The 24,765-nt window shown below is 41.1% G+C and overlaps 1 protein-coding gene across 2 annotated transcripts in view; it reads right to left on the bottom strand.

The window, feature by feature from the left end:
* The window catches only part of slc45a3 (solute carrier family 45 member 3), a 125,629-nt gene that overhangs the window by 21,407 nt on the left and 79,457 nt on the right, over positions 1–24,765 (bottom strand). For both annotated transcript variants that reach the window (XM_034177016.1, XM_034177017.1), the window contains exons 2-4: positions 11,695–12,057; positions 4,985–5,175; positions 3,938–4,601 (exon numbers count right to left, since the gene is read on the bottom strand). In XM_034177016.1, coding sequence (XP_034032907.1) covers positions 3,938–4,601; positions 4,985–5,175; positions 11,695–11,842 — 1,003 coding nt within the window. In that variant the 5' untranslated portion in view covers positions 11,843–12,057. The remainder of the gene's footprint in view (positions 1–3,937; positions 4,602–4,984; positions 5,176–11,694; positions 12,058–24,765) is intronic.

Genomic DNA, 24,765 nt, shown 5'->3' with positions numbered 1-24,765 from the left:
GAGACTTCTGTCTGATCTCATCTGTCAACCTGTCCATCACCATTGCCAACAAGAAAGGACTCAACTGATCCTTGGTATAATCCCACCTCCATAAATGAGTCTGTAATTCCTACCGTCCAGCTCTGTCCCTTTGTCTGGCCAATCAGTACAAGCAAGTTCTTTTTCACCTTCCTTACTATTCAACTTTTTGTACAGCTCGCTATATGCCTTTTCCTTAGCTTTTGCCTCTTCTTTTTTTGCCTTACACTGTATCTCCTTGTACTCCTCTCTACTTTCTTCCTCTCTCCGGCTATCCCAATTCTTTTTTGCCAACCTTTTTGTCCTTATGCTTTCCTGGACATTTTTGTTCCACCACCAAGTCTACTTGTCTTCCTTGTGCTGTCCATATGTCACACCCAGCACCTTCCTAACTGTCTCCCTCACCACATCTGCAGTACTTTTCCAGTTGTCCAAAACTGCTTCCCCTCCATCCAGTGTTTCTCCCGCGTACTTCATTGAATTTCACACAACAGTCTTCCTCCTTTAGCTTCCAACATCTGATCCTTTGTTGTGCACACACTCTCTTCTTCTTCACCTCTAAAGTCATCCTACAAACCACCATCCTATTCTGTCTAGCTACACTCTCTCCTGCCACAACCTTACAATCTCCAATTTCTTTTAGCTTGCATCTCCTACAAAGAACGTACTTCACCTGGGTGCACCTTCCTCCACTCTTATATGTCACCCTGTGCTCCTCCCTTTTCTTAAAGTAAGTGTTCACCACAGCCATTTCCATCCTTTTTGCAAAATCAAGTACCATCTGCCCTTCCACATTCCTGCCCTTGATAACATATCTACCCATTACTTCCTCATCACCTCTGTTCCCTTCGCCAACATGCCCACTCAAGTCCCCTTCGATCACCACTCTTTCATGCTAGGGCACACTCTCCACCACCTCATCTAACTCACCCTAGAAATCTTATTTCTCCATCTCACAATCTACCTGTGGGGCATATGCACTGATGATATTCATCATCACCCCTTCAATTTCACACTCATCACCCTGTCAGACACTTGCTTAGCCTTCAACACATTCTTAACATACTCTTCCTTTAAAATGACCCAAATACCATTTCTCTTCCTATCCACGCAATGATAAAACAACTTGAACCCACTGCCTATACTCCTGCTCTTACTTCCCTTCCACTTGGTCTCTTGCACACACAATATGGTCTGCCTTTCTTCTTTCCATCATGTCAGCCAGCTCTCTCTCTTTACCAGTCATACTGCCAACATTCAACGTCCCGACTCTCACTTCCACCCTTCTACAACCCCTGGCAAAAATTATGGAATCACCGGCCTCGGAGGATGTTCATTCTGTTGTTTAATTTTGTAGAAAAAAAGCAGATCACAGACATGACACAAAACTAAAGTCATTTCAAATGCCAACTTTCTGGCTTTAAGAAACACTATAAGAAATCAAGAAAAAAAGATTGTGGCAGTCAGTAACGGTTACTTTTTTAGACCAAGCAGAGGAAAAAAATATGGACTCACTCAATTCTGAGGAATAAATTATGGAATCACCCTGTAAATTTCCATCCCCAAAACTAACACCTGCATCAAATCACATCTGCTCGTTGACACTGACCCTATGTCATGAAATTGACCCTATGTGTCTTTTTGCAAGGAATGTTTTCACAGTTTTTGCTCTATGGCAAGATGCATTATCTTCTTGAAAATGATTTCATCATCCTCAAACATCAGAAAAGTGTCCAAAATATCAACGTAAACTTGTGCATTTATTGATGATGTAATGACAGCCATCTCCCCAGTGCCTTTACCTGACATGCAGCCCCATATCATCAATGACTGTGGAAATTTACATGTTCTCTTCAGACAGTCATCTTTATAAATCTCATTGGAACGGCACCAAACAAAAGTTCCAGCATCATCACCTTGCCCAATGCAGATTCGAATATGACTTTCATCTAGTCATCCACAGTCCGCGATTGCTTTTCTTCAGCCCATTGTAACCTTGTTTTTTTCTGTTTAGGTGTTAATGATGGCTTTCGTTTAGCTTTTCTGTATGTAAATCCCATTTCCTTTAGGCGGTTTCTTACAGTTCGGTCACAGACGTTGACTCCAGTTTCCTCCCATTCGTTCCTCATTTGTTTTGTTGTGCATTTTCGATTTTTGAGACATATTGCTTTAAGTTTTCTGTCTTGACGCTTTGATGTCTTCCTTGGTCTACCAGTATGTTTGCCTTTAACAACCTTCCCATGTTGTTTGTATTTGGTCCAGAGTTTAGACACAGCTGACTGTGAACAACCAACATCTTTTGCAACATTGCGTGATGATTTACCCTCTTAAGAGTTTGATAATCCTCTCCTTTGTTTCAATTGACATCTCTCGTGTTGGAGCCATGATTCATGTCAGTCCACTTGGTGCAACAGCTCTCCAAGGTGTGATCACTCCTTTTTAGATGCAGACTAACAAGCAGATGTGATTTGATGCAGGTGTTAGTTTTGGGGATGAAAATTTACAGGGTGATTCCATAATTTATTCCTCAGAATTGAGTGAGTCCATATTTTTTTCCTCTGCTTGGTCTAAAAAAGTAACCGTTACTGACTGCCACAATCTTTTTTTCTTGATTTCTTATAGTGTTTCTTAAAGCCAGAAAGTTGCCATTTGAAATGACTTTAGTTTTGTGTCATGTCTGTGATCTGCTTTTTTTCTACAAAATTAAACAACTGAATGAACATCCTCCGAGGCCGGTGATTCCATAATTTTTGCCAGGGGTTGTAGTTTCCTCTTCTCTCACTGTTTTCCTCCTATTCTTCTCTCAGCAGTAGCCCAATTTCTGCCGGCACCCTGTTGGGCAACAGCACTGGTAGCGGTCATTGTTAACCAGGGCCTCGACTGATCCAGTATGGAAATTCGTTTGTGCTCTGCATCTTTAATTATGGCTTGTTTTACACCGGATGCCCTTCCTGACGCAACCCTCCATATTTATCTGGGCTTTGCTAACTCAGTGTTGTAAAGTTGGTCATATTTGTAGACTTTTCTGCCAAACATTCAAAGCCATGCAGAGGGCACAGATTTAATCTGTTGTCTTTCTTCGCCACACCCAGGGAGATGTGTGAAACTTAACACCATATTACAGTGCAGGCAATAAGCAGCATTTTGTTAATAATTGGCACCCTTGAATAAAGGCCTGCCTCATTTAGGTGCCAGGTCCAAACATGGTAAAAAAAAAAAAAAAAAAAAACGCCCAAGCTTTTAAATCAAGGAAATACAATACCCACTTTCCTCAAATTGGTGCATTTTGTATCTTTATTACGACTGGGCACAACCAGACTGCTCTGTCCAGTACAAACGAGGGGTTTTTAATGGAATTAATTGTGATGGGATAGGACGTTTTGACCAATGTGAGCGAAAATCCGGCATACAAAAGCCGGTATATGCGATGTTTACTACATGGAAAACTACACAAAACATTGCAACTTTTGCATTTGCCCGGTGAGTGGGAGTTTTGGGTTTATATGATGACGGATGGTTTAGGCGAGTTTTACTGTGTGTGTGTGCATATATATATAGCTGTCATTTTTTCCCACTGCAAATTTAAATGTGTATGTTTGACTAAACTGGGTTTTGAAAGCTTTCAGTGGCAGATATTATATCAAGTTTCAGTTCTGGCTCCATTATCCTGAAATACCAACTGTTAAACACAGGATGAAGTGTTGAACATATGCCAGCGGATTTTTCTTTTTAGTCTGACTTAAAAAAGTGATCTTGCCTTCAAAAACCTTAATGACTACCAGTCAATAAGTAGGCAGATTAACTACAGGAATTTGATAATCTTCAATGAAAAGTCCAATTTTAATTCAAAGCTCTTTAAAAGAATGAATCATCTCAATACATAAATGTTTAATAATGTGTAAGGGAGGGTAAATCTGACCTTCATCATATCTCTGCCTGGACACACTGCCAGGTAGCGCACTGGGCACACCCTGGTACAGGCCCTCGCCCACGAAGTCAGTGTAGAAGAGCATAAAAGACATGACAGCCATCCAGCTGCAGAGTTGAGCCACGCAGAGCTGCCTCATCACCCTGGGAACATGGCAGTAACTCCTGTAAATGGTTGGGGTCATGGACCAGCATGTTCTCAACAAGCACAGTAAAGGTCCAGACTTCAGGAGCCTTAGCTTGCAGTTCAGCAGGTAGCAGCAAGAACGTGGTGCTCCACACCGGCTGGCCTCCATAGCTCCAGCTCCTTGTTCCAGTAGAGATCCTGAGCTTACTATTCCAGTGCTGGCACATGAAGGTTCCTCAGATACCTTCATGGTGATAAGCACACTAGAGATAAAAATGAGGATGAGCAAGAAAAACAGGCACTCAGCCTGGCCTCCCAAGTAAATGGAGAGCACAGTGTGACTCCAGTCCAATGCAGGAAGCAAATAGCCCACACAACCTCCCAAGCTGACCATGAAGGAGAACATGGCAAAAGCCTGGCCACAGTCCTCTTCGTCTCGGTAAAGGTCCGATAAAAGGGCCTCCAATGGTGTGAAACACACTTGCCCACAGAAGTCAAGTAGACCCACCCCAAAGATAAGGAAGGCCACCTGCAACAAAGAAGCAGCAATATCAAAGAAAGTTCAACTAATTTCTGCCAGCTTTCTTCATCACTCCAGGAAGTAGAGAAGCTTGAATCTTCGACTGAACTGGGTTGTTTGACGCGAGGACGTTACGGTTCTAATCTTCCCCAGCTAAATTTCTTGCTCTGGTCGTCTGACTACGACTAACGTCCTCGTGTCAAGCAACCTAGTCCAGTCGAAGATTCAAGCTTCTCTACTATGGAAACCACCTGGGCAACTGAGAGCCTACACAGAATCACTCAAGGAAGGCAAAGCACTGGTGCACATTTTGGTAGAATTATATATATATATATATATATATATATATATATATATATAAAGAAAAAATTGTAAACAAATTAGTATCCTACCTGGAAGGTACATCCACCCCAGGCCAGACGTGCTGCGAGAACATCAGCGTGAGGAATAATGAGAAGTGCCACAAGGACTCCCAGAGACAACAGCCAGATAAAAGGCCGCCGTCGTCCATAACTGCTGTTGCAGTGGTCACTGGCTGAGCCAATCAGAGGGATGAACAGGAGACCAAGCACTGGACCAATACCTGCCAACAGAACCAGTGATATAGAACATGATTGCAGCAGTAAGGCTGATCGAGTACACAGCACCACTACAGCGAAGGTGGGAGATGTGAAAGAAATAGTGCAAGTTTAAGACTCAAGTAGTAGTAGTAGTAATAATTATTATTTTTATTATTCACTGTCACAAAGTAAAAGCCATAAACCTAACCCTTTAGATCATAGTAATTCACCATGGGAGAGGTTGCTCTATAAAACTCAGGGTTACATTTTCTGTTTCACTGCATTTCTACTCAATGTATTACACAGGGCTTGCATACAATCTGAATTTTAGCCTATTCAAAAACAGGGACTCAACTATATTATGAAGTGGGTATGTGCTATATTCCTGTTGAAGGTGAGTACTTTTATCATGCACGCATTGTGAGTTATTTGCTGGTTACTGTTGTCAATTAAATACTGTTTGTCACCACAGCTTTTATTTAATTATTTTAATAACTTACATGCAGCAGCTCCACTCAGATCTGCTGTGGTAATCTTGAGGGCAACAAGGGAAAGCCGAAGGGCTAAATTGTATTGCTTTGTTAAGGCAGATAAATATTTTTGCAATTCTATTTTTGTTCATATTCTTTCATGGAATCTTTCATCATTCAGTGAATGAAAACATTCTTTCCATTGCACTCGTGGAAAACATTCATTATTTGTTTTACATGATATCTAAATAGATCCAAATCATTTTAAATTTTATTTAACATTAGAAAGTTGGGCAGAGTAGGCTCTGTGAACAACCAGCAGGTCAATTCTGCCAACAGGTAAGCCAGCACACTGCCGAGTAGAGCCAAAGCCACCGAGGAGCTCAGCTGTATGTGCCAAAAGACACGTTTGTTTTCCTCAATCCGGCAAACAAAGATTCTACGGCTGCTCAAGACGTCCCTGCGACACTGTGGCTACTGAATTTAGCTGCGTCTTATCATGGAAGCTTTTTTTTGTCTTTGTCACAAAAAGCATAGTGAAACGTATGGGACAAAAATGCATAGTACATGACTCATACAATGGGACAAATGAGGAATACATCATGATAAACAATCCACCAATCAAATGACAAAGATCTATTTATAATATAAAAATAATGAATGTTTACAAGGGCAATAGTAAGACTATTTGCATGCCCTGAAAAATGGAATAAATCATTCAACTCTGCTTTATCATCAACAAATGAAAATATTCTTTCCATTGCACAAATGGAAAACATTAATTATTTGTTTTGTATGACACCTAAACAGATCTGCATCATTTGATATTTTACTTAAAATTACACAGATGTTTCTTCACAGAGCAGAAACTGGAGCACAGCAGGACACAGAGACGTCTGTGCCCACTGAGCCGTTGACGCCACCAGGGATGCGACCACACCACTGAGCTTAGGGAGTGCTGTTAAGAAGCTCAGCTGTGTGTGTGTGGAAGCACACGTCTGCTTTCTTCAATGCAGTGAAATATTGCAACAGAAACCCCTCCAATTCTGTCAGCACTTCTTCGGCTGCTGATGTCACCATAAACACTGTGGGTATTGGATTTAGCTTCCTTATATCATGGAAGCATTTTTACAAAAAGCTAATGCAGCCATTCAATAGAGTGGAACGTATGGGACAAAAATGCACAGTACACAGAACCAAAAATGGACAGAACAAAACATCAGTCACTATGACATTCACGATGTGTACAATGGGACAAATGATGAATGTCACACGACATATAATCAGCCAATCAAATGACAATGACATATTTAGGTGTCATATTTTGAACAACTTTAGTCTGCATATGGACAATATAGGTATTTTAATACTTCAGCCCTTTTTTGGTGAAAATTGGTAAACCTAAACAACAAAGTTTAAATATTCCTATAATCACCATGCATAAGAATGTTACTGGTTACCCTCAGTACAGTACTTCTCTTCAGTCACATGTTGGGGACAGTTTTCACAACACTGTTATTTGTCTTTTTTATTATTAAAGGTAGGTTAAAAAAAAAAAAAAAACACTGCAAGGCCAGGAGCTAAACTAAAAGCATGCAGAATTCTATCCAGCACTCTCAGCAGCATTTTATAGCTAGGATCAGAACATTTGTGCTTTTGGCAAAACCCGGTATGAAGCAGAGAAAACAACCAAGGTCGTTAAGCAGAAAAACAGACGAGCACAGAGACAGGAAGGGAAGCTGGCACAGACATGTCTGTGGCAGTCATTCTCTCCACCACATTTCTGCTGCAGCTGTGGAGGCCCATCATAACAATCCTCACCACGTACACTACAGCTGTATGACATGCCGTCTCACAAAGTGTCTCTACTCAGCGTTTCCTCACTTTCTCCATTACACATACGTGCGCCTCAACCTCAACCACCCAACACATGCAATCCTACCCAACACCTGACTTAAGACCTTAAATAAGAGCACCCGTCCCCAAGCCCCAAACTGGTTCATTCTGAGCAGAATCTGTATTTTAACTTTATTGATTTAATTTTTTTTATTACTGTTCCAAAATCAGTTACCACATGAGATGCCAGCTAATAATGCTCCATGTAAGACTGCAGCTGGGTTTTTATTACAAGTTTGCACAAAAGTGATATTATCAGAATGGTACATAAAACTATAGTGATATGACCACATTTCCATTCAGTGGTGGAATGTGATTGTTGGGTTTTGTCTTCTTTTAACTGTCATTCTTGCAAAACTCTCACGAGAACTGTAATTCCTTTAGTAGTGGTGACAGACGGACCGTTATATACTTCAATATCATTTTTTTAATCCACTGTTTACCGTAACATATCTTATATCCTTTGACAAGCTCGCTGTTTCTTACTTCATCCCCCACCTACTGTGCCATGTATTTTAGAATTTATTTGTTTTATTGCCTGTTGTAATTTTATTGTCATTTTAATTAATTTATTTACGATTGGGGGTAACTTGGTGCCCTTTTTTATTATCACGTACAGTAGTTTGGTAGACTGCTGTCGTTTTAAACGTGCTTTAGAAATAAAGGTTGAGTTGAGTTGAATGTCATGTGACTATTTCTGTACATTGTGACCTACAATAGAGGATAAAGTGTATCCATTGCAGTTTTTCAAAATAAACCTTTCAAATCACTTCAAAAACTACCTCACGTGAACGTAAAAATTGTGATATTTAAGAGTTTTTTTTTCCAAATATACGTTGCCAATTGATTCAAACATTTCTTTTTATATGTTAGCCTGTCAATCAAGCACCAACAAATTTCACCAATCCACTGCTATATATATATATATATATATATATATATATATATATATATATATATATATATATATATATATATATATATATATATAAATAATTACCTTTGAAACAAGATTCCAAATGCATTCTCCACCACACGAAGAGCACAAGACAACTCGGAGCGATGACAGAATGGTTTCATCAGCCAAGTTCTGAGAGCAAATGCGTCATCGGCTATGAAATTATATGGCACAGGCTTTATGTTATATAGCTTGGCATCAAGCAGGCCAAAGTGGGATGCACTGGCACGACGAATTGCGTGGCAGTGTGGGGATCAAATTAAAGTGTCAAGGTGGCTTTATAAAAGGTACACAGCTAACGTCTCTGCTTGGAAATAGGGAGACCACATCATATTTGACTTTAATCTCCTGCTGCTAGCAAATTTCTTTCTGCCACTCCAAGATATGCATGATGTTCACAGGAAGAACAGAATTGAACTCAGCACAAAGTTATTAGAAGCACAGAATATTTTAATTTGGAATGAGAAAAAAAGACACTAAAATCACATTGTTAATCCTTTACCATCATTTCAAATAAATGTTTCTCTGTCATAAAAAATATAAAGTTGCTGGTTTCATTTTAGTCCTCAGCAATATGTTCAATGTTTGTGGTTTTCCTTCATTGAACTAGTTCAAAACCTTAATAACAAGTAATACACACCTCAGTGCTAAAAGTCACACAGTATCCTTTTCCCACAAGGAAACAAGAGACAGAGTGTAACAACTGGCGCTAAAGCAGCCAACAACTGGCTGTTAGATAAAATAGAAAGCAGCCAACTGAGAACCTGACACTAGCGCTTGGGGAAATTAGGTTTAAGCCTCCCAAGACACAACATTTATATTCATTCAAATAACTGACACTACATTATAATACAACAAAATTAGAATTAGGCTGAGTACCATTTCTGGACTGGTTTACAGTGCTAGCTATTTAGGAGGAACTGTGCACTGAAGTTACTTTTATTGAGATCACCAGCAATTACTGTAGAAATGGGAAAGTATAAATGTATGTTGTTTGATCTTTCTAGTTGAACAGTAACTTTTGTCCTTCCTTTTTTGGTTGGTAAAATTGCACTGATCATCTGTATAGTCACAAGACATTGTCTCAAAGAAATGCTTTTATTAAAAGCCATGTGAACGTGATTTCAGAAGACAATGTAACTATTCACAGTCCTTAGAAAGTTGCACTGTACAACATATCTTGGTGATGTTAGTGAATGCTGTCAGGTTTGACCTCGCCTAGACATACAAGAAAGAACTCAGAGAGTTGAGATGTCTTTAGTGAGCTTTGCAAAGGGGAGACACAGCAGAGCTTGCTATCTGCAGTTCTCCAACTGTGTCATTCTCTGCGAGGCCATTTTATTGTGTGTAAAAAACAAAGATAAGGGTGGGGGCTACATGAGTCCACGGTTACATGTGCTATTAGTCATGTGCAGATACGTTTGTAATCAAATGAATCATTCCAATCTTAGGTACAGAGTGAGTGGTTTTGCTGAAGCTTGCTAAATGTGAAACCGTAAACAGGCTGACCTGGCTCCTGCAGCTGTGCTATCTATCTGGGAAATTTGCATTGTTGCAGAACATATAAAAACAGAAAAGAAAAAAAAAGCACCACACTTCAGACAATTAAAACAATTAAGCTAGAAAGCTCTGAGGATCAGCGACATCTGCTTTGACAAAATTCAGACGAGCTTCAATGTCCTTGTGGGTTAGCAGTGATTTTTGTGTGGCCTCTCTCCCATGGATGCCCCTATTGCTCAGCTGCCTTTCAAACAGTGTAGACATTAGCAATTCCTTATTCAAGAGAAGAAAGAATACAATTCCATGGATGTCATCTTTGGTTCTTTGTCATTTTGTGAGCATGTGGTCCGATCATGGCAAAATTTCTGTATCTGGGGATAATGTTTCTCCCTGTAATTCCTTTGAGTTCTACAGTCTCAACCTAACATCACATGGCACAATCCTACATTAACTTAAGGCGATTCTACAGCAAATGTGGTTGGGATTTAACTCAATGTGTGTAGGTAGAATACTTCCCTCTCCCAACCAAAGAGCCGGGTGTTTGGGTTCAGTAGTAGATTTTGGGGCATGTTCAAAACCAGAGTGCCATTGTGTCGCAGACACCTGGAAGCTTATTTTGAAAAGGTTTGCACAATAACTGGTACTCATGGTGCTCGTCATGTGAAAAATGAATGATGCACAGCCGAAAACATGAAGGGGAGTCTTTTCCATACAATCTGTCTTCATCACTTTCCTCCTGAGAAGCGCAACCCTCTATGTTTTCTGCTGCACGTCATTCATTGTTAGCATGCACGAGCACCAAGCCTGACTATAAAGTTCTCATAGTTTGAAACATACTGTTCCAGCTTAGCACCAGTCATTCATAATGTCCCTAGTCCAAACGTATAGAACTCATTTTACACACTGAGCACCTGACACAAACAGACAGCCTGTTCATTAGGTTATGTGTGCTCTTGGTTCCTGTGTTATGCTAGTACATGTAGCTTTATAATATCCTCATTTCTTTTGAACTTTCTTTGACCTTAAATAGAGATAATAACCACACAGACCGCTTCCATCTCCAGCTCTCATCATAACAACCACATCACTGCAGTGCTAAACAGAGCTGCGCCAAAATGATTACTGACTTCCAAATTAATGGATATTCGGCATTATTTTCATGACTTCATTGGAGAAATAAATAACAATAATAATAATAATCTCATGGGTGTTCTCATCTCTGTTTCTCCAAACTGAAGACTGTGAAAAATGAATCTCTCTCTCTCTCTCTCTCTCTCTCTCTCTCGTGTCCTGGTGCACAAACAGTTAGGAAATATGACATCATGCTTTTAGACAACGATAAACTTTGCTCCGAACCAGCACATAGCTGTATATGCTCCAAACATATACAGCTATATGTATGTTCGCCTGCTCCGTATTTGCACTCAGGATCGCCACAGCAAATCCAAGGTAGAACTGCATGTTGAATTGGCACAGGTTTTATGCCAGATACCCTACCTGAACTGGACTTTGCATGGAAAAATGTGGCAGGGGTGGGGTTTGAACTGGGATCCTTCCACAATGAAACCAAGTGCACTAACCACTTGGCCACAACTTCTCAACATATATGTCTATAAAGGAGGAAAATCTGTGGAAATGTGACGTCATCTGTCTCGGCTAAGTTTTAGAAAGTGCAACAGACTCACAAATGATGTAATCTTGTATAACGGGGCCCTTACCTAGTACCATGGTCATATAGCGCTCCTCCACACCAGCTTCCAGGAGCAATGGGGGCACATATGTGATCCCAGCTGCCACACAGATCTCCAGGCCACAGGTCAGAGAGTTCAGCAGGACAAGACGCCACTGTGACCTCCATCCAGGCATATTTACTGGGGCTGGCTCGCCTTTCCCCTCTTATGGGACAGTCACTACTGAGACAGAGGGAGGGGGAAGGGACTTAGACAGGGGCAACAGGGGGAGCGTGAGGAGGCAGATGGTGCCCCAGTGGAAAGAGAAGGCTGTTGGGGAAGGACAGCAAGAAAGACACGTGGATGTCTCAGATGACCTGGAGGATTCATCCTCTTATCAGCATTCTGGATCTGTAGCGCAAGGGCAAAGGGAGAAGGACAGAGGAAAAGAGAGAAACAGAAAATTGACACATAAATTTACACACCTCAACTTCTGACTGTTTCGTAGCTGTTGAAATTATAACATTCGCGTTAGATATGTCAACACAAGCAAAAATGTTTTTTCCATGTCTGCATATATAGTAATGGTAAATGCCACACTGGCAGAACCATTTATGAACATTAATACCCATATATGCAATTTATTCTTGCTTGACAGAAGGTATGTAATGCATGAGCGAATGTGGTGTGTGTGTGAGACCCCCATCTGCCCTTCCCGAATAGCCTACAACATCTTACTCAAAGCCAACCGACAACTTCTATCAGGAAGGGCTGACCACCAAAACAACACAAAGACAGACAAGAACGAAAGACGAGTGGTGAAGACAATAACTGACGTGAGACACAGAGGAGACGGGGCACCAACCATACAACATACCAGGACAAACAACCACACATGAACAAACCATGACAACAACAGTCTGTTGTCTAATTAGTGAGCATCCATACCCTAATCTAGGACACCAGAGTCTTGATTCCCTTGAGAGCACCCAAAACCGAATTGTGGTGATAGCCACAAACACACAACCATCCACGCACAGAGACCCAGATCACAGGTAAATATCTGATCACTACTGTGGCTGGTGTGTTTGGCCAAGACAAGAGTACAGAACCTTACCATATGACATGGACCACTCCGGCACGTTGGAAGCCATGCGGCTGGCCGTGAGCACTGACAGAAATGGGTCCAGGACGCAGGGCCCCGGGGTAACCAGGAGAAAAAGGGCAGCGGAAGGGCACAGGGGCCAGGAAGGGCAGCCCCCAGAGCCACAGGACAGCACGACAAACCAACAAGGGAGCAGCCCAACAGCGCCGGAACGCACCCCCAACATCCCCCCACGGAGACACAGGGAGCAGCCCCATACCCAAGGGAAGCACACAGGGTGCCGGCATGAGCCCACCAATAGGGGGAGCCCCAGAACCACACCACCAGGGCCACGGCCCCAAAGGCGGGAGTGAGCGGCGGCAAGGACGGGGGGCACAGGAACCACTGCAACCGAATCCAAAGCACAGGTAGGGACCACCGAGCCATACGAGGGCGGGGCCCGGCCCCCAGACAAGAGGCGAGGCGTAACCCCGGGGCCAGGAAGCGCACAAGGCCCCACGACATCCAGGCCCCCCCAGCGCAGCCAGCAGGGCCATTTCATGTCTTTATTTCCCATTTTGTGTCTTTATAATTCCCAAAACTAAAATATTTAACATGCGTTTTTCATGACTGGCTTTACTATTTGGTCTGCTTCAGAGTACATTTTGGACCAGACTGATACCACCTTGTCTCATGGGTCTTGGTTTGGTTATTTTGGTTCCATTACTGTATTTCCACTGTATAAATGAATGACAGCAGGGGGTAAAACTCAAACAGACTTCGTTTTAACTGGTCTAAACTCACTCTAAACTCACTCCATCATTATCTGGGTTATTAAACCCACTGACTGCCGTTTGTAGTTCTGATCATACTTTTTTGGCACTACTTCTATAGCATCTGAAAGACAAGCTTGGGTCTGAAGAGAATGTGGTCCCTGCACGTTTTGTTGTGCACATAAATGACAAAATGGGTGGTTAAAGAACATTACAGCACCTGGTAGTGCTGGTTTGTTCAGAAATACATTCACTATAACGTGTATGTGACCAAGCAATTTGCAACTTGAATCTGGCTTTATACATGGAAATCCTGCATCTGCCTGTCTTAACTGTCAGTGACATTAATTCTGAATACTGATGAGAGACCAAAGCTGTGAAGAGAAAGTATAAGAGGCTTCCTGATGGAGTCATTTTTTTTTTCCCTAAATAATCCTGGTACATGTATTATCAGACTGCGTGCACTGCGCATATTCGTGCATGGCTCTTTCTGCTCGTCAATAAGCAAAGCGGTTACAATTAAGATTACCTTTGTGATTACCACCATACAACAATAAAATGTGTTCTTTCAAAGCAGAGGTAAAGAGCAAGAACAGTCAGAACAGCCGCACGCACAGACACAACAAGGTGCTATAGTTCCATTTGGTGTGACATTTCTCTGCCAATATTGGCCATCTGCTAGAAAGCAGCAAAATAAATTAAAAAAAGTCATCATCTCTCATAAGACTGTGCTCAGCTCAGATGACGTGAGCGCAGAACAGATGAATACATTTTCTAAGAAAATCCATGCTGTGAAGTTGAACATCTTGCAGCATGTACACAGTGTCTGTGTGGATTTCCTCCCACCGTCAAAATGTGCACATTAGGTCGCTGTCAAAACATTCACCCACTACAAAATCACATGAAGGTAAAGACTGGTGTGGTGCTATGCTGTCATGCCCACAGAGATGCTACAATGAACTACTAACCGTGCACACTCTTCTCTCCATGACGTCCAGAGACCAAACCTGCTACTGCCATTAAGTGCGACAAATGCCATCAGAAAAAACTGACACTGATCACTTAAAGGAATGGAAAAATTAACATAATTCATGACTGGGTTGGTAGATTATGATATTGAGAGCCCACATGAAACGTTGTAGGCATGTGTGATTTATGTTAAAGGTATGAGCGTTTTGTATGGCTGGTCTAAAGTCACCATCTGCTATAACAGCGATGTGTGACGTCACACGGGCACAGAGGTTCAACACTCCGCCAGTGTCGGCCTTCAGTATATATAAGGGGCAAAGCATGTAAGCGACCGACTCGACCATTTGGAAAAATGTCATTGTGAAAAAACTTGGAGAATTTTTCATTGTTTAAATTTTCAATAGTGTCAATGTTATACAGTGTAGTGACATTAAATTTTCTGCACGCATCAGTGGGGTCCTGCTGGTTATACTACAGCACTCAGTTTGGAAAAAATGTGCAAAAATTTAATTTTAGTGAATTAGTGAATTTTATTGCTCATTTTATGACTTATTTTAATAATAATAAAATCACTAAAATTCAGTTTTTGCACATTTTTCCAAATTGAGCGCCGTTTTTCTGCTGCCTGCTCATTCGGGTCAATATTATTTTTCCAGCTCAGTCTCAGAGGACAGTTCATATGGATAAAATAAGGTTGTAGCTCATTGTCAGAAACTAGTGTTTGTTTTTCAACAATGTTTCTCTTAAGATTATTGAGCCGTTTACTGGAGGGGGAGGTTTCTGTCCTCTGTTCGTTTGGCGTCTTCGGTCCATTTTGACAGGTGGACCGTCCCAGTCAAACTCCTCACCTGACACTGTCCCCGGAGCAGGACACACCCAGCGGGGCTGGGCGCTTGACACCAGAAGCGAGAGCTGCTCGGATCATCTCCTCAGGCTGTAGTGACCCCGCCAAAAAAAAAAAAAAAAATCATTTTTACGGTGATAGGGTTTGCGATCAAGATTTCCTGCAGTAACTGGCGCATAAACTGAAATACAGAAACGACTTAAAAAAAAACCAAACAAAAAAAAAAAACACACACACACACACACATATATATGAGGTCTGTTAGAAAAGTATCGGACCATTTTATTTTTTGCAAAATCCTGATGGATTTGAATCACGTGTGCTTGCAAGAGCCAACCTTGAACCTTCGTGCGCATGTGTGAACTTTTTCACGCCTGTCGATTGCGTCATTTGCTGGTAAGCAGCCTTTGTGTGAGGACGTGTGTAGAGCTCTCGACGGATTTTCATTGCAAGGAAAATGGCAGAACAACTGGAGCAGCACTGCATCAAATTTTGCCATAAACTGGGCGACAGCCAGGTGGAAACCATTCTGAAGATTCAGACAGCTTTCGGTGATGATCCTATGGGCATCACACAGATTAAAGAGCGATACAACCGGTTTAAGGACATCCGCACAACAGTGAAGAGCGAGGCACACTCCAGTCGGCCATCAACATGCCAGAAATGACCAGATCATTTCCAAAGTGAACGCTGTGGTGATGTGGGATCATCGTGTGACTATCCGAGAAATTGCAGAAGAGGTGGACATCAGCACTTTTTCAGCAAATTCCACTGTGACAGAAGACTTGGCTATGAAAAGAGTGGCGGTGAAATTCGTGCCGAAGCAGACGGCGAAGCAAAAGCACCTTCGTGTTGAAGTCTCACAGGACATGCTGGACTCCGAAAAATGATGCCCACCTCTTCCACAATTTCTCGGATAGTCACACGACTGAGAAGCCACCGTATATATATATATATATATATATATATATATATATATATATATATATATATATATATATATATATATATATATATATATATATATATATATATATATATATTCACATTTTGCGAGACCAGCGTTCATGTTTTGTGAGACCCGCGTTCACATTTTTGGAGCTATTTTTAACTATTCACGTTTTGCAATTAAGGGTTTGCAGATAATTCATGATTTGCAGCGTATTCACGTTTTGGAGGTTAACAGCTTTCTGTGCCCATGCTACGTCACAGCATTCCCGCGAGTGGCCTGGGGGATTTTTTTCTGATTGGTTCAAATTGTGTCAATGGCGGTATTTATGAAATCATCGATGATGGATAAATTCTGCTAAAATGCCGACTTTCGGAGTCGGATATTTCAGTTGTAAGAGCTCCTTATCTTCATTGATACGCATCAATAGTTAGTTTATAGCACAGTCTATCTTCCCAGCTGTATTTTATCAATGAATTTTCTGCCTTTAATATCTCTTACATAAGGTGCTGGATGCCACCAGGTTTCCTGAGCCGATCTGAAAGATCTATATTACAGCCAATCAAGATATTTTCCAAAAGGCCTGCACTAGCTACATAAATCCCAATGGTTCTTTATTTGCTCTAAATATTACAGCTACCAAACAAACTACAAATCTGTGAACAAGCACACAAACACATAGTAAATCTTTTGTTAGAAAATACCTGAATTAATAAACTGGTGAACCTCTGTACATGCAATTGACTTTTTTTATATAAGTTCAATCATCTCTCAACCCGCTGAAGTCGATGGATGCGCCAGCACATCCAACTCATGTTAGTATTAACAAGTTAATGATGGAATGCCTCCCATTCTACTCTTACAAACCCTAGGAACAACAAGTAAGCCTGCAGTCTGAGAGCGAAGCGCTCTATTGGGGTGATATGGTACTATGAGGTCCCTAAGATAAGATGGGACCTGATTATTCAAAACCTTATAAGTAAGAAGAATAATTTTAAATTCTATTGTAGAATTAACAGGAAGCCAATGAAGAGAGGCCAATATGGGTGAAATATGCTCTCTCCTTCTAGTCCCTGCTAGCACTCTAGCTGCAGCGTTTTGAATTAACTGAAGGCTTTTCAGGGAACTTTTAGGACAACCTGATAATAATGAATTACAATAGTCCAGCCTAGAGGAAATAAATGCATGAATTAGTTTTTCAGCATCACTCTGAGACTAGACCTTTCTAATTTTAGAGATATTGCGTAAATGCAAAAAAGCAGTCCTACATATTTGTTTAATATGTGCTTTGAATGACATATCCTGATCAAAAATGACTCCAAGATTTCTCACAGTATTACTAGAGGTCAGGGTAATGCCATCCAGAGTAAGGATCTGGTTAGACACCATGTTTCTAAGATTTGTGGGGCCAAGTACAATAACTTCAGTTTTATCTGAGTTTAAAAGCAGGAAATTAGAGGTCATCCATGTCTTTATGTCTGTAAGACAATCCTGCAGTTTAGCTAATTGGTGTGTGTCCTCTGGCTTCATGGATAGATAAAGCTGGGTATCATCTGCATAACAATGAAAATTTAAGCAATGCCGTCTAATGCAATGCCGAAAAATTTCAGAACAATTTTTCTGGACCACACTCCCTGAAGCTGCAGAAACATGCGAAGAGCTGGTGTCATGTAGCTGTAAGAAGGGCTGCAGGCACCGATGCAAGTGCAGGGCAGCAGATTTGGACTGTACTTGGACTGTACTAGGTTTTGCTGCATCCAAGTACATGTCACGTGCTGTTTTATTTGACCTGAGGTAACCTTTTGTGAGTCAATTGTAAAATAACTTCATTTCTTCATATGAGCATTGTATGACTTGAAACAGTCAGTTTCAATCATTTAACACTTCCATTATTAGCACCTGTTGTTTATAAAAATACTTTTTCCAGGAAAAAAAAAAACTTTGTCTATGATTTGCAAATATGTATGACATACTTTGATACATTTCTGGTGAACATTTACCCAGAAAGAACCTTATTACACACATGCACCCCTATTCCATGAATCTTGTCAATGGTATATGGTGGCCATTTTGGAAAATGGCTGCCACAGGCATAATCTCAAGTGCCCTAATATCTGAAAATGTTAACAATATGCAACGCTACATATGTGCAAAATTTCATGCTTTTATCACACAATGAACAGTTGTTTGGTTATGTCCCCTGACTAACACAGGTCTCTATCTCTCACTCTCAACAGGCTCATTCAGAGAGCACCAGCAGTCAAAAAATTCTTATCTTCACTAATGCCTCAAATGCTTTTCAAAAATGGGCTATTTTCTTTTTACAGTATCTATAAGCTCCACTCCCCCAACAGAGCAAATGGGTATTTTTTGTGTGAGGGACAGCCCACATTTTATTCAGTGACTTTATGGTCATTTCTGCATAGACTGAAGACAAAATGTCTAGATGGAAATGATGAGTGATTTAAATTTTTGATTTTTTTTCAACTGATATACAATTTCCTTCCTATATTAGACTACATTTGTAACATTTCTATCACCAAAACAGTTCGGTCACATGATAAAAGGTGTATTTTCAGTGAAAAAGTAATTCTCTTAGGCTTCTCTCTTGTTATCATTAAGGATCACCACAGCAGATCTGGGGTGGATCTGCATGTTGATTTAGCACAAGTTTTATGCCAGATGCCTTTCCTGGCGCAATGCCACAAATGGAGAATGAGTAGGGGTGGCTTTAAACCGGGAACCTTTCCACATTGAAAACAAATGTGCTTAACTGCTTTTGCCACCATTTTCAATAAATAAATCTGAAGAATTTTCGAAAAAATGCATTTCATTATTTCAAATTTAGAACCAAAATATTTACACATACAATCTTCTTGACAAATATGTGACACACTCTGAAAACTGAGATTGTTGATAACATTTTCATATGCATTACATGGGCATTATGCTTTAAAAAAGGTTCCTTAAGACGGGAATAACTGAAAGTAGGGGTGCGCAGTATATGCAGTATATGGTATAAATGACATAAATTTGGCCTACGGTACAGATTTGGACTCCACCAACGATAACACTGGTTGATGTAAACACAGACCACAGAGCAGCAGTGCGTACTTCAAGTTCTACGAGGTCTGTCAATAAAGCAACGGTCCTTTTTATTTTTTTCAAAAACTATATGGATTTCATTCATATGTTTTTACGTCAGACATGCTTGAACCCTCGTGCGCATGCGTGAGTTTTTCCACGCCTGTCGGTGACGTCATTCGCCTGTGAGCACTCCTTGTGGGAGGAGTCGTCCAGCCCCTCGTCGGAATTCCTTTGTCTGAGAAGTTGCTGAGAGACTGGCGCGTTGTTTGATCAAAATTTTTTCTAAACCTGTGAGACACATCGAAGTGGACACGGTTCGAAAAATTAAGCTGGTTTTCAGTGAAAATTTTAACGGCTGATGAGAGATTTTGAGGTGATTCTGTCGCTTTAAGGACTTCCCACGGTGCGAGACGTCGCGCTGCGCTCTCAGGCGGCGTCATCAGCCTGTTCAAGCTGAAAACCTCCACATTTCAGGCTCTATTGATCCAGGACGTCGTGAGAGAACAGAGAAGTTTCAGATTCAGTCGGTTTCAGCATTTTATCTGGATATTCCACTGTTAAAGGAGATTTTTTTTAATGAAAGACGTGCGGACGGGTCCGCGCGTCGGGACGCAGCCGACGCGGTGCGGCGGCACAGGAAAAACACCTCCGTGTTGATAACCATTTGTAAAATCCAGGCGGCTTTTGATGGCTTTCAGTGGAGTGAGTATATGAGAAATTGTTTAACAGCAGGACATGTTCCAACTTGTCCTTAAGGCTTTCAACAGAGGTGTTTTTCCTGTGGCGGAGCAAGCCGACCCGTACGAAAGTCTTTCATTAAAAAAATCTCCGTTAACAGTGGAATATCCGGATAAAATGCTGAAACCGACTTCTTCTGAAACTTCTCTGTTCTCTCACGACGTCCTGGATCAATAGAGCCTGAAATGTGGAGGTTTTCAGCTTGAACAGGCTGACGACGGCGGCTGAGAGCGCTGAGCGACGTCTCGCACCGTGGGAAGTCCTTAAAGTGACAGAATCACCTCAAAATCTCTCATCAGCCGTTAAAATTTTCACTGAAAACCAGCTTAATTTTTCGAACCGTGTCCACTTTGATGTGTCTCACAGGTTTAGAAAAAATTTTGATCAAACAACGCGCCAGTCTCTCAGCAACTTCTCAGACAAAGGAATTCCAACGAGGGGCTGGACGACTCCTCCCACAAGGAGTGCTCACAGGCGAATGACGTCACCGACAGGCGTGGAAAAACTCACGCATGCGCACGAGGGTTCAAGCATGTCTGACGTAAAAACATATGAATGAAATCCATATAGTTTTTGAAAAAAATAAAAAGGACCGTTACTTTATTGACAGCCCTCGTATACCAGTTTTTAAGTCCTGTAAATAGGCCTACTATAAAATAGATTATGATGAATAATTTCTGCAATGTTTTTGTGAATTTTATGGTCATATTTGGTACACGTATTTGCAGGAAGCCGCAGCAAAAAGTCTCATTTCCTCATTCACCTCCATCATGGGGCAGGAGAAGCAGAGAAGAAAAAAACACCTGCCCCTCTGCCATTAGTGGAACCACATGGCCTAAGCCAATCAGGATCACCAACCCATGTGGGGTGGTCTCTGAGGACTTTCTGGACAAAACACCACCAAAGGCAGACATAACTAATGGGCAATTCTACGGTAATGGAATTACAATCTGAACTAATCTGTCATGGTTAGATGCCATATATCCAGATTTTGCTGATGTTGTAATTCCGTTACCATAAAATTGCCTTAATACTAACACTGCCTCCAGCTGTGTGGCATCTTATTGCATATACATAGTTGTACAAAAAAAAAAACGCCTGAAGCATTTCCTGCATTTTAATGTAAATAGTTGTATATAACTGTTTTTAGCTGCATTTGTTCATGTTTTTGAAATTTACAATTTATATTTGCATTCTAAGTTATGAAAAATGGTGCTTGTGTGTGTATGCGCTATTTTGCACCATATAGTGCTGAGTTTTAATTTTGAGGTTTGAGATCTGCACAATAAATGTTCCCAAAATTACATTATATCTGTTTTTGCTTTGTTCATTTTTTTTTATCAATTTAGCTTTGTTAAGGGATTATATATCCCATTCAGAAACACTTGTTATAATTTTTAATCGTAATATATACCCTTACTTTGAAGGTATTCAATGTATGCCGCAATATGAATTTTAGGTCATACTGCCCAGCCCTAACTGAAAGTATGGTCAAATCTAGAAAATACCCCTGGGCCAGAGAGAGTTAAAGACTTCAGTCCGGAATTATTTTCCTTCATGCACATCTTCATATGGTGCGTTACCATTGGGTGAAGTTTCACTGAAAACCATTACACAACCCCATGTCTTTGCTTGATAGGGGGCATAATAAGCAATGTGATTTTCTTTGACATTAATGTGCAACGCCATTATTTTTCTGGGCCACCAAGACAAACATTTCACACTCGTCCAATTTCATTCCTACGATTGGTTACTTTGAGTGGACTGCCCTTTGTCTTGTCTGCGCAATTCTATCCCCAAAGCCCTTATTCTCTGTGAATGTGAATAGATTTTATATTCTTCCCCACTCTTCCCCACCCCCATCACCGGTGGTCCAAAAGTTCAAATTTATTCTCCTTCCTCAGCCCCTTAGGTCAGCTTCATCTCTAACCTGCATGCTGAAGAGTCACTTTGACATATCTGCTACATATCTGGTTATGCCTTTATGATTTTGTACTGCAGTTTGAACAGTTTCTATAGCAGCCCCAGCTGACTCTTTGTCAGACATTCTCACTGAAAGCAGACGGGCCCCCCAGCAGGAAGAACAGAAAAAAAATTGTGTACCCGAGCAACCTCGTCTTGCCTGGATGACAACTCAAATGCTAGACAGATTTCAGAGTTTTGCAAACAGGAATTTTCCTCAAGTTTTAACCCGTGTCACAGCTGTAAGTAAATGTAAAGGACTGGAATGACATTAAACAGTAAATAAGGGCAACAGGAAGGGATGCAGTGGAAGCACTGCAAAAAGGCCTTTATGAGGCTCTTTGTTTCGAAATTGCACACAAAAATATTTGTCTATTATACTTTTTCAGTGGAAGCTCAAAGCAAAACAGAGCACTCAAAAGGCCTGTTTGTCTTTTAGTGATGAAAAAAGAAACAGCACTGGCAACCCACACAGTCATTCCACCACTCATTTAATGACAACTCTAACTTGGTGTATTCTCGCCATGCCCTTCACTGTCTTCACATACATACCCTTAGTGAGAGAGCGAGAGAGAGAGGGAGACACACGTACACGCTCTGCTTATTAACTTCATGTTTTAAAACTACAATCCAAGCTTGCCTGCTGGGAGGTGCTGGGGTTGCTTTTGTCACTTTTATCAGGTAAATGCTTAAAGTAGACCTGCACTGAAATAAATGCAGTCTGATCTTTGGACCAAGAAATGACACATTTACACATAAGATCCTTCTGAATGTACTAAAGTAAATCTGCAAGCTCAGATCTGTCATTCAACGGAGAAATCTTAGTTTAAAAATGACAAATTTACAGCTAAAATTTAGCCCTCCGCAAAACTGTCAGCACATCCGGGACACTGCCGAGACGTCAGAGAGAAGACACTATCCTAGCATGCAATGCGCGCGCCAACTGTAATTTGTGGATTTACATCAGTTTGCATCTCTTACAAAAGCACCTTTTTATTGTCTTATAGAGGGTTTTCATGTGACGTATCGGTCACGTCATTTTGTGTCCCGCGGCCATTCTGGATTACAACGCGGTGGCCGCTGTGATTACACATCGTGCATTTGGCGAACAATTGCACAAGTTTCAACGTCGGCGTGAAGAAGCCTCACGGCACCGTGGCGCTGTGAGAGATCCGCCGCTAACAGAAATCCACTGCTCCCAGAATTTTATTTTATTCGGCAATAAAATTATATAACAATACATAAAAATACCGCAGAGGATAACACAAGAACGCTTCCAATACGGATGCTTATTTACATTGTGGTCCTCGAGCACCGAGCTGCTGATTCGCAAGCTGCCCTTCCAGCACATCGTGAGAGAAATCGCTCAGGACTTCAAGACTGACCTCCGCTGTCTTGCGGTACGTTTGGTGAGTAAACATTTCTTTTATTGTTGCTTGACAATGATTTTTGGGGGCTTTTTTCCCATACGCCCATTTGATTGAGTGGTGTCGCATTGAAAATGTACTGTCTTTAGCCTCCGGTGTTACCATCGCGGGGTACAGATGCGGGACCTGTAAAGAATTCAAGTCATTAAAAAGATATAAACCTCTCTCAGCGGCCATGGAGCTCTGTGGCTCCGATTACCGAGACCGTGCGGTACTGCGGATTTTGCCGCAAGAAGTCTATCCTTGCGGGCAACAGGTGTTACTGGCTGCTCCACATCAAAACAGAGAAGAACAGAGAAGAACGGAGAAGAACGTCCCCGCTGTCGATGTCGCCGCTGAGCTGAGCATGCAGAGCTGTATCTCGCATTAATTGCAGCTTTCTTTTGGATGTTAAAATCAGGATGTGTATAACAGTAACATTACTAACAGATAAAATCAATTTCAATGCGGGATCGGACTGAAGGCTTTTTTTTTTTTTTTTTTTTTTTTGATCGAACTGAAGGCAGCAAGTGCATCGTCTTCTCCCCGACGTCATGGAAATGACCTGGATGTACAAACTGTTTTCACGGAGGGCTAAATTTTAGCTGCAAATTTGTCATTTTTAAACGAAGATTTCTCCGCTGAATTACAAATTTGGGCTTACAGATTTACTTTACTGCATTCATAAGGGTCTTATAAATACATATCAGCTATTTCTTTCTGAGATCTGACCACATTTGTTTCAATGCAGGTCTACTTTAACGTCACAAAACCCAATAAGACATTTGTCGGTGTGTTCACTTTGTTGATCTGGATAAATGTCAACAGGAGTTACGACATACACTTTAGCTCAAGTTGAATGGACACAGCGGTTTCCCTTCAGAGTCATAGAAAGTTAAGGGACCTGACCATTGACAGCAAGTTTTTAGTCCTATCTGGCAGTAAACTAAATAGGTCTGTATTGTTGACCAAATAAGACATTTGACGGCATCACCTTGAGTTCTTGGGTGATTTTTCACCATTTTATGGCTCTGACAAGTTATTGATTAATATATTATGAAAAAAAAATCATTAGACTGGAATCTTGTCCAGGGTATATCCTGCCTCTCGCCCTGTGACTGATGGGGTATGCTTCAGGACCCCCAACATCCCCCCCCCCAAACCCCCACTGTGACCCTTAACTGGAATAGTAATCTACAGAAAATGAATTTATTGTCATTCTGTTAATTAAGGTATTAGAAATATGTATACAACTTATAAATTTAGTGATTTATAAAGATCTTGAACACCATTAATAAGAGATTACT

This window comes from Thalassophryne amazonica, chromosome 8 (assembly GCF_902500255.1).
Source record: "Thalassophryne amazonica chromosome 8, fThaAma1.1, whole genome shotgun sequence".
NCBI classification, from domain to species: Eukaryota; Metazoa; Chordata; class Actinopteri; order Batrachoidiformes; family Batrachoididae; genus Thalassophryne; species Thalassophryne amazonica.
This window is presented reverse-complemented; position numbering and strand designations above follow the sequence as displayed.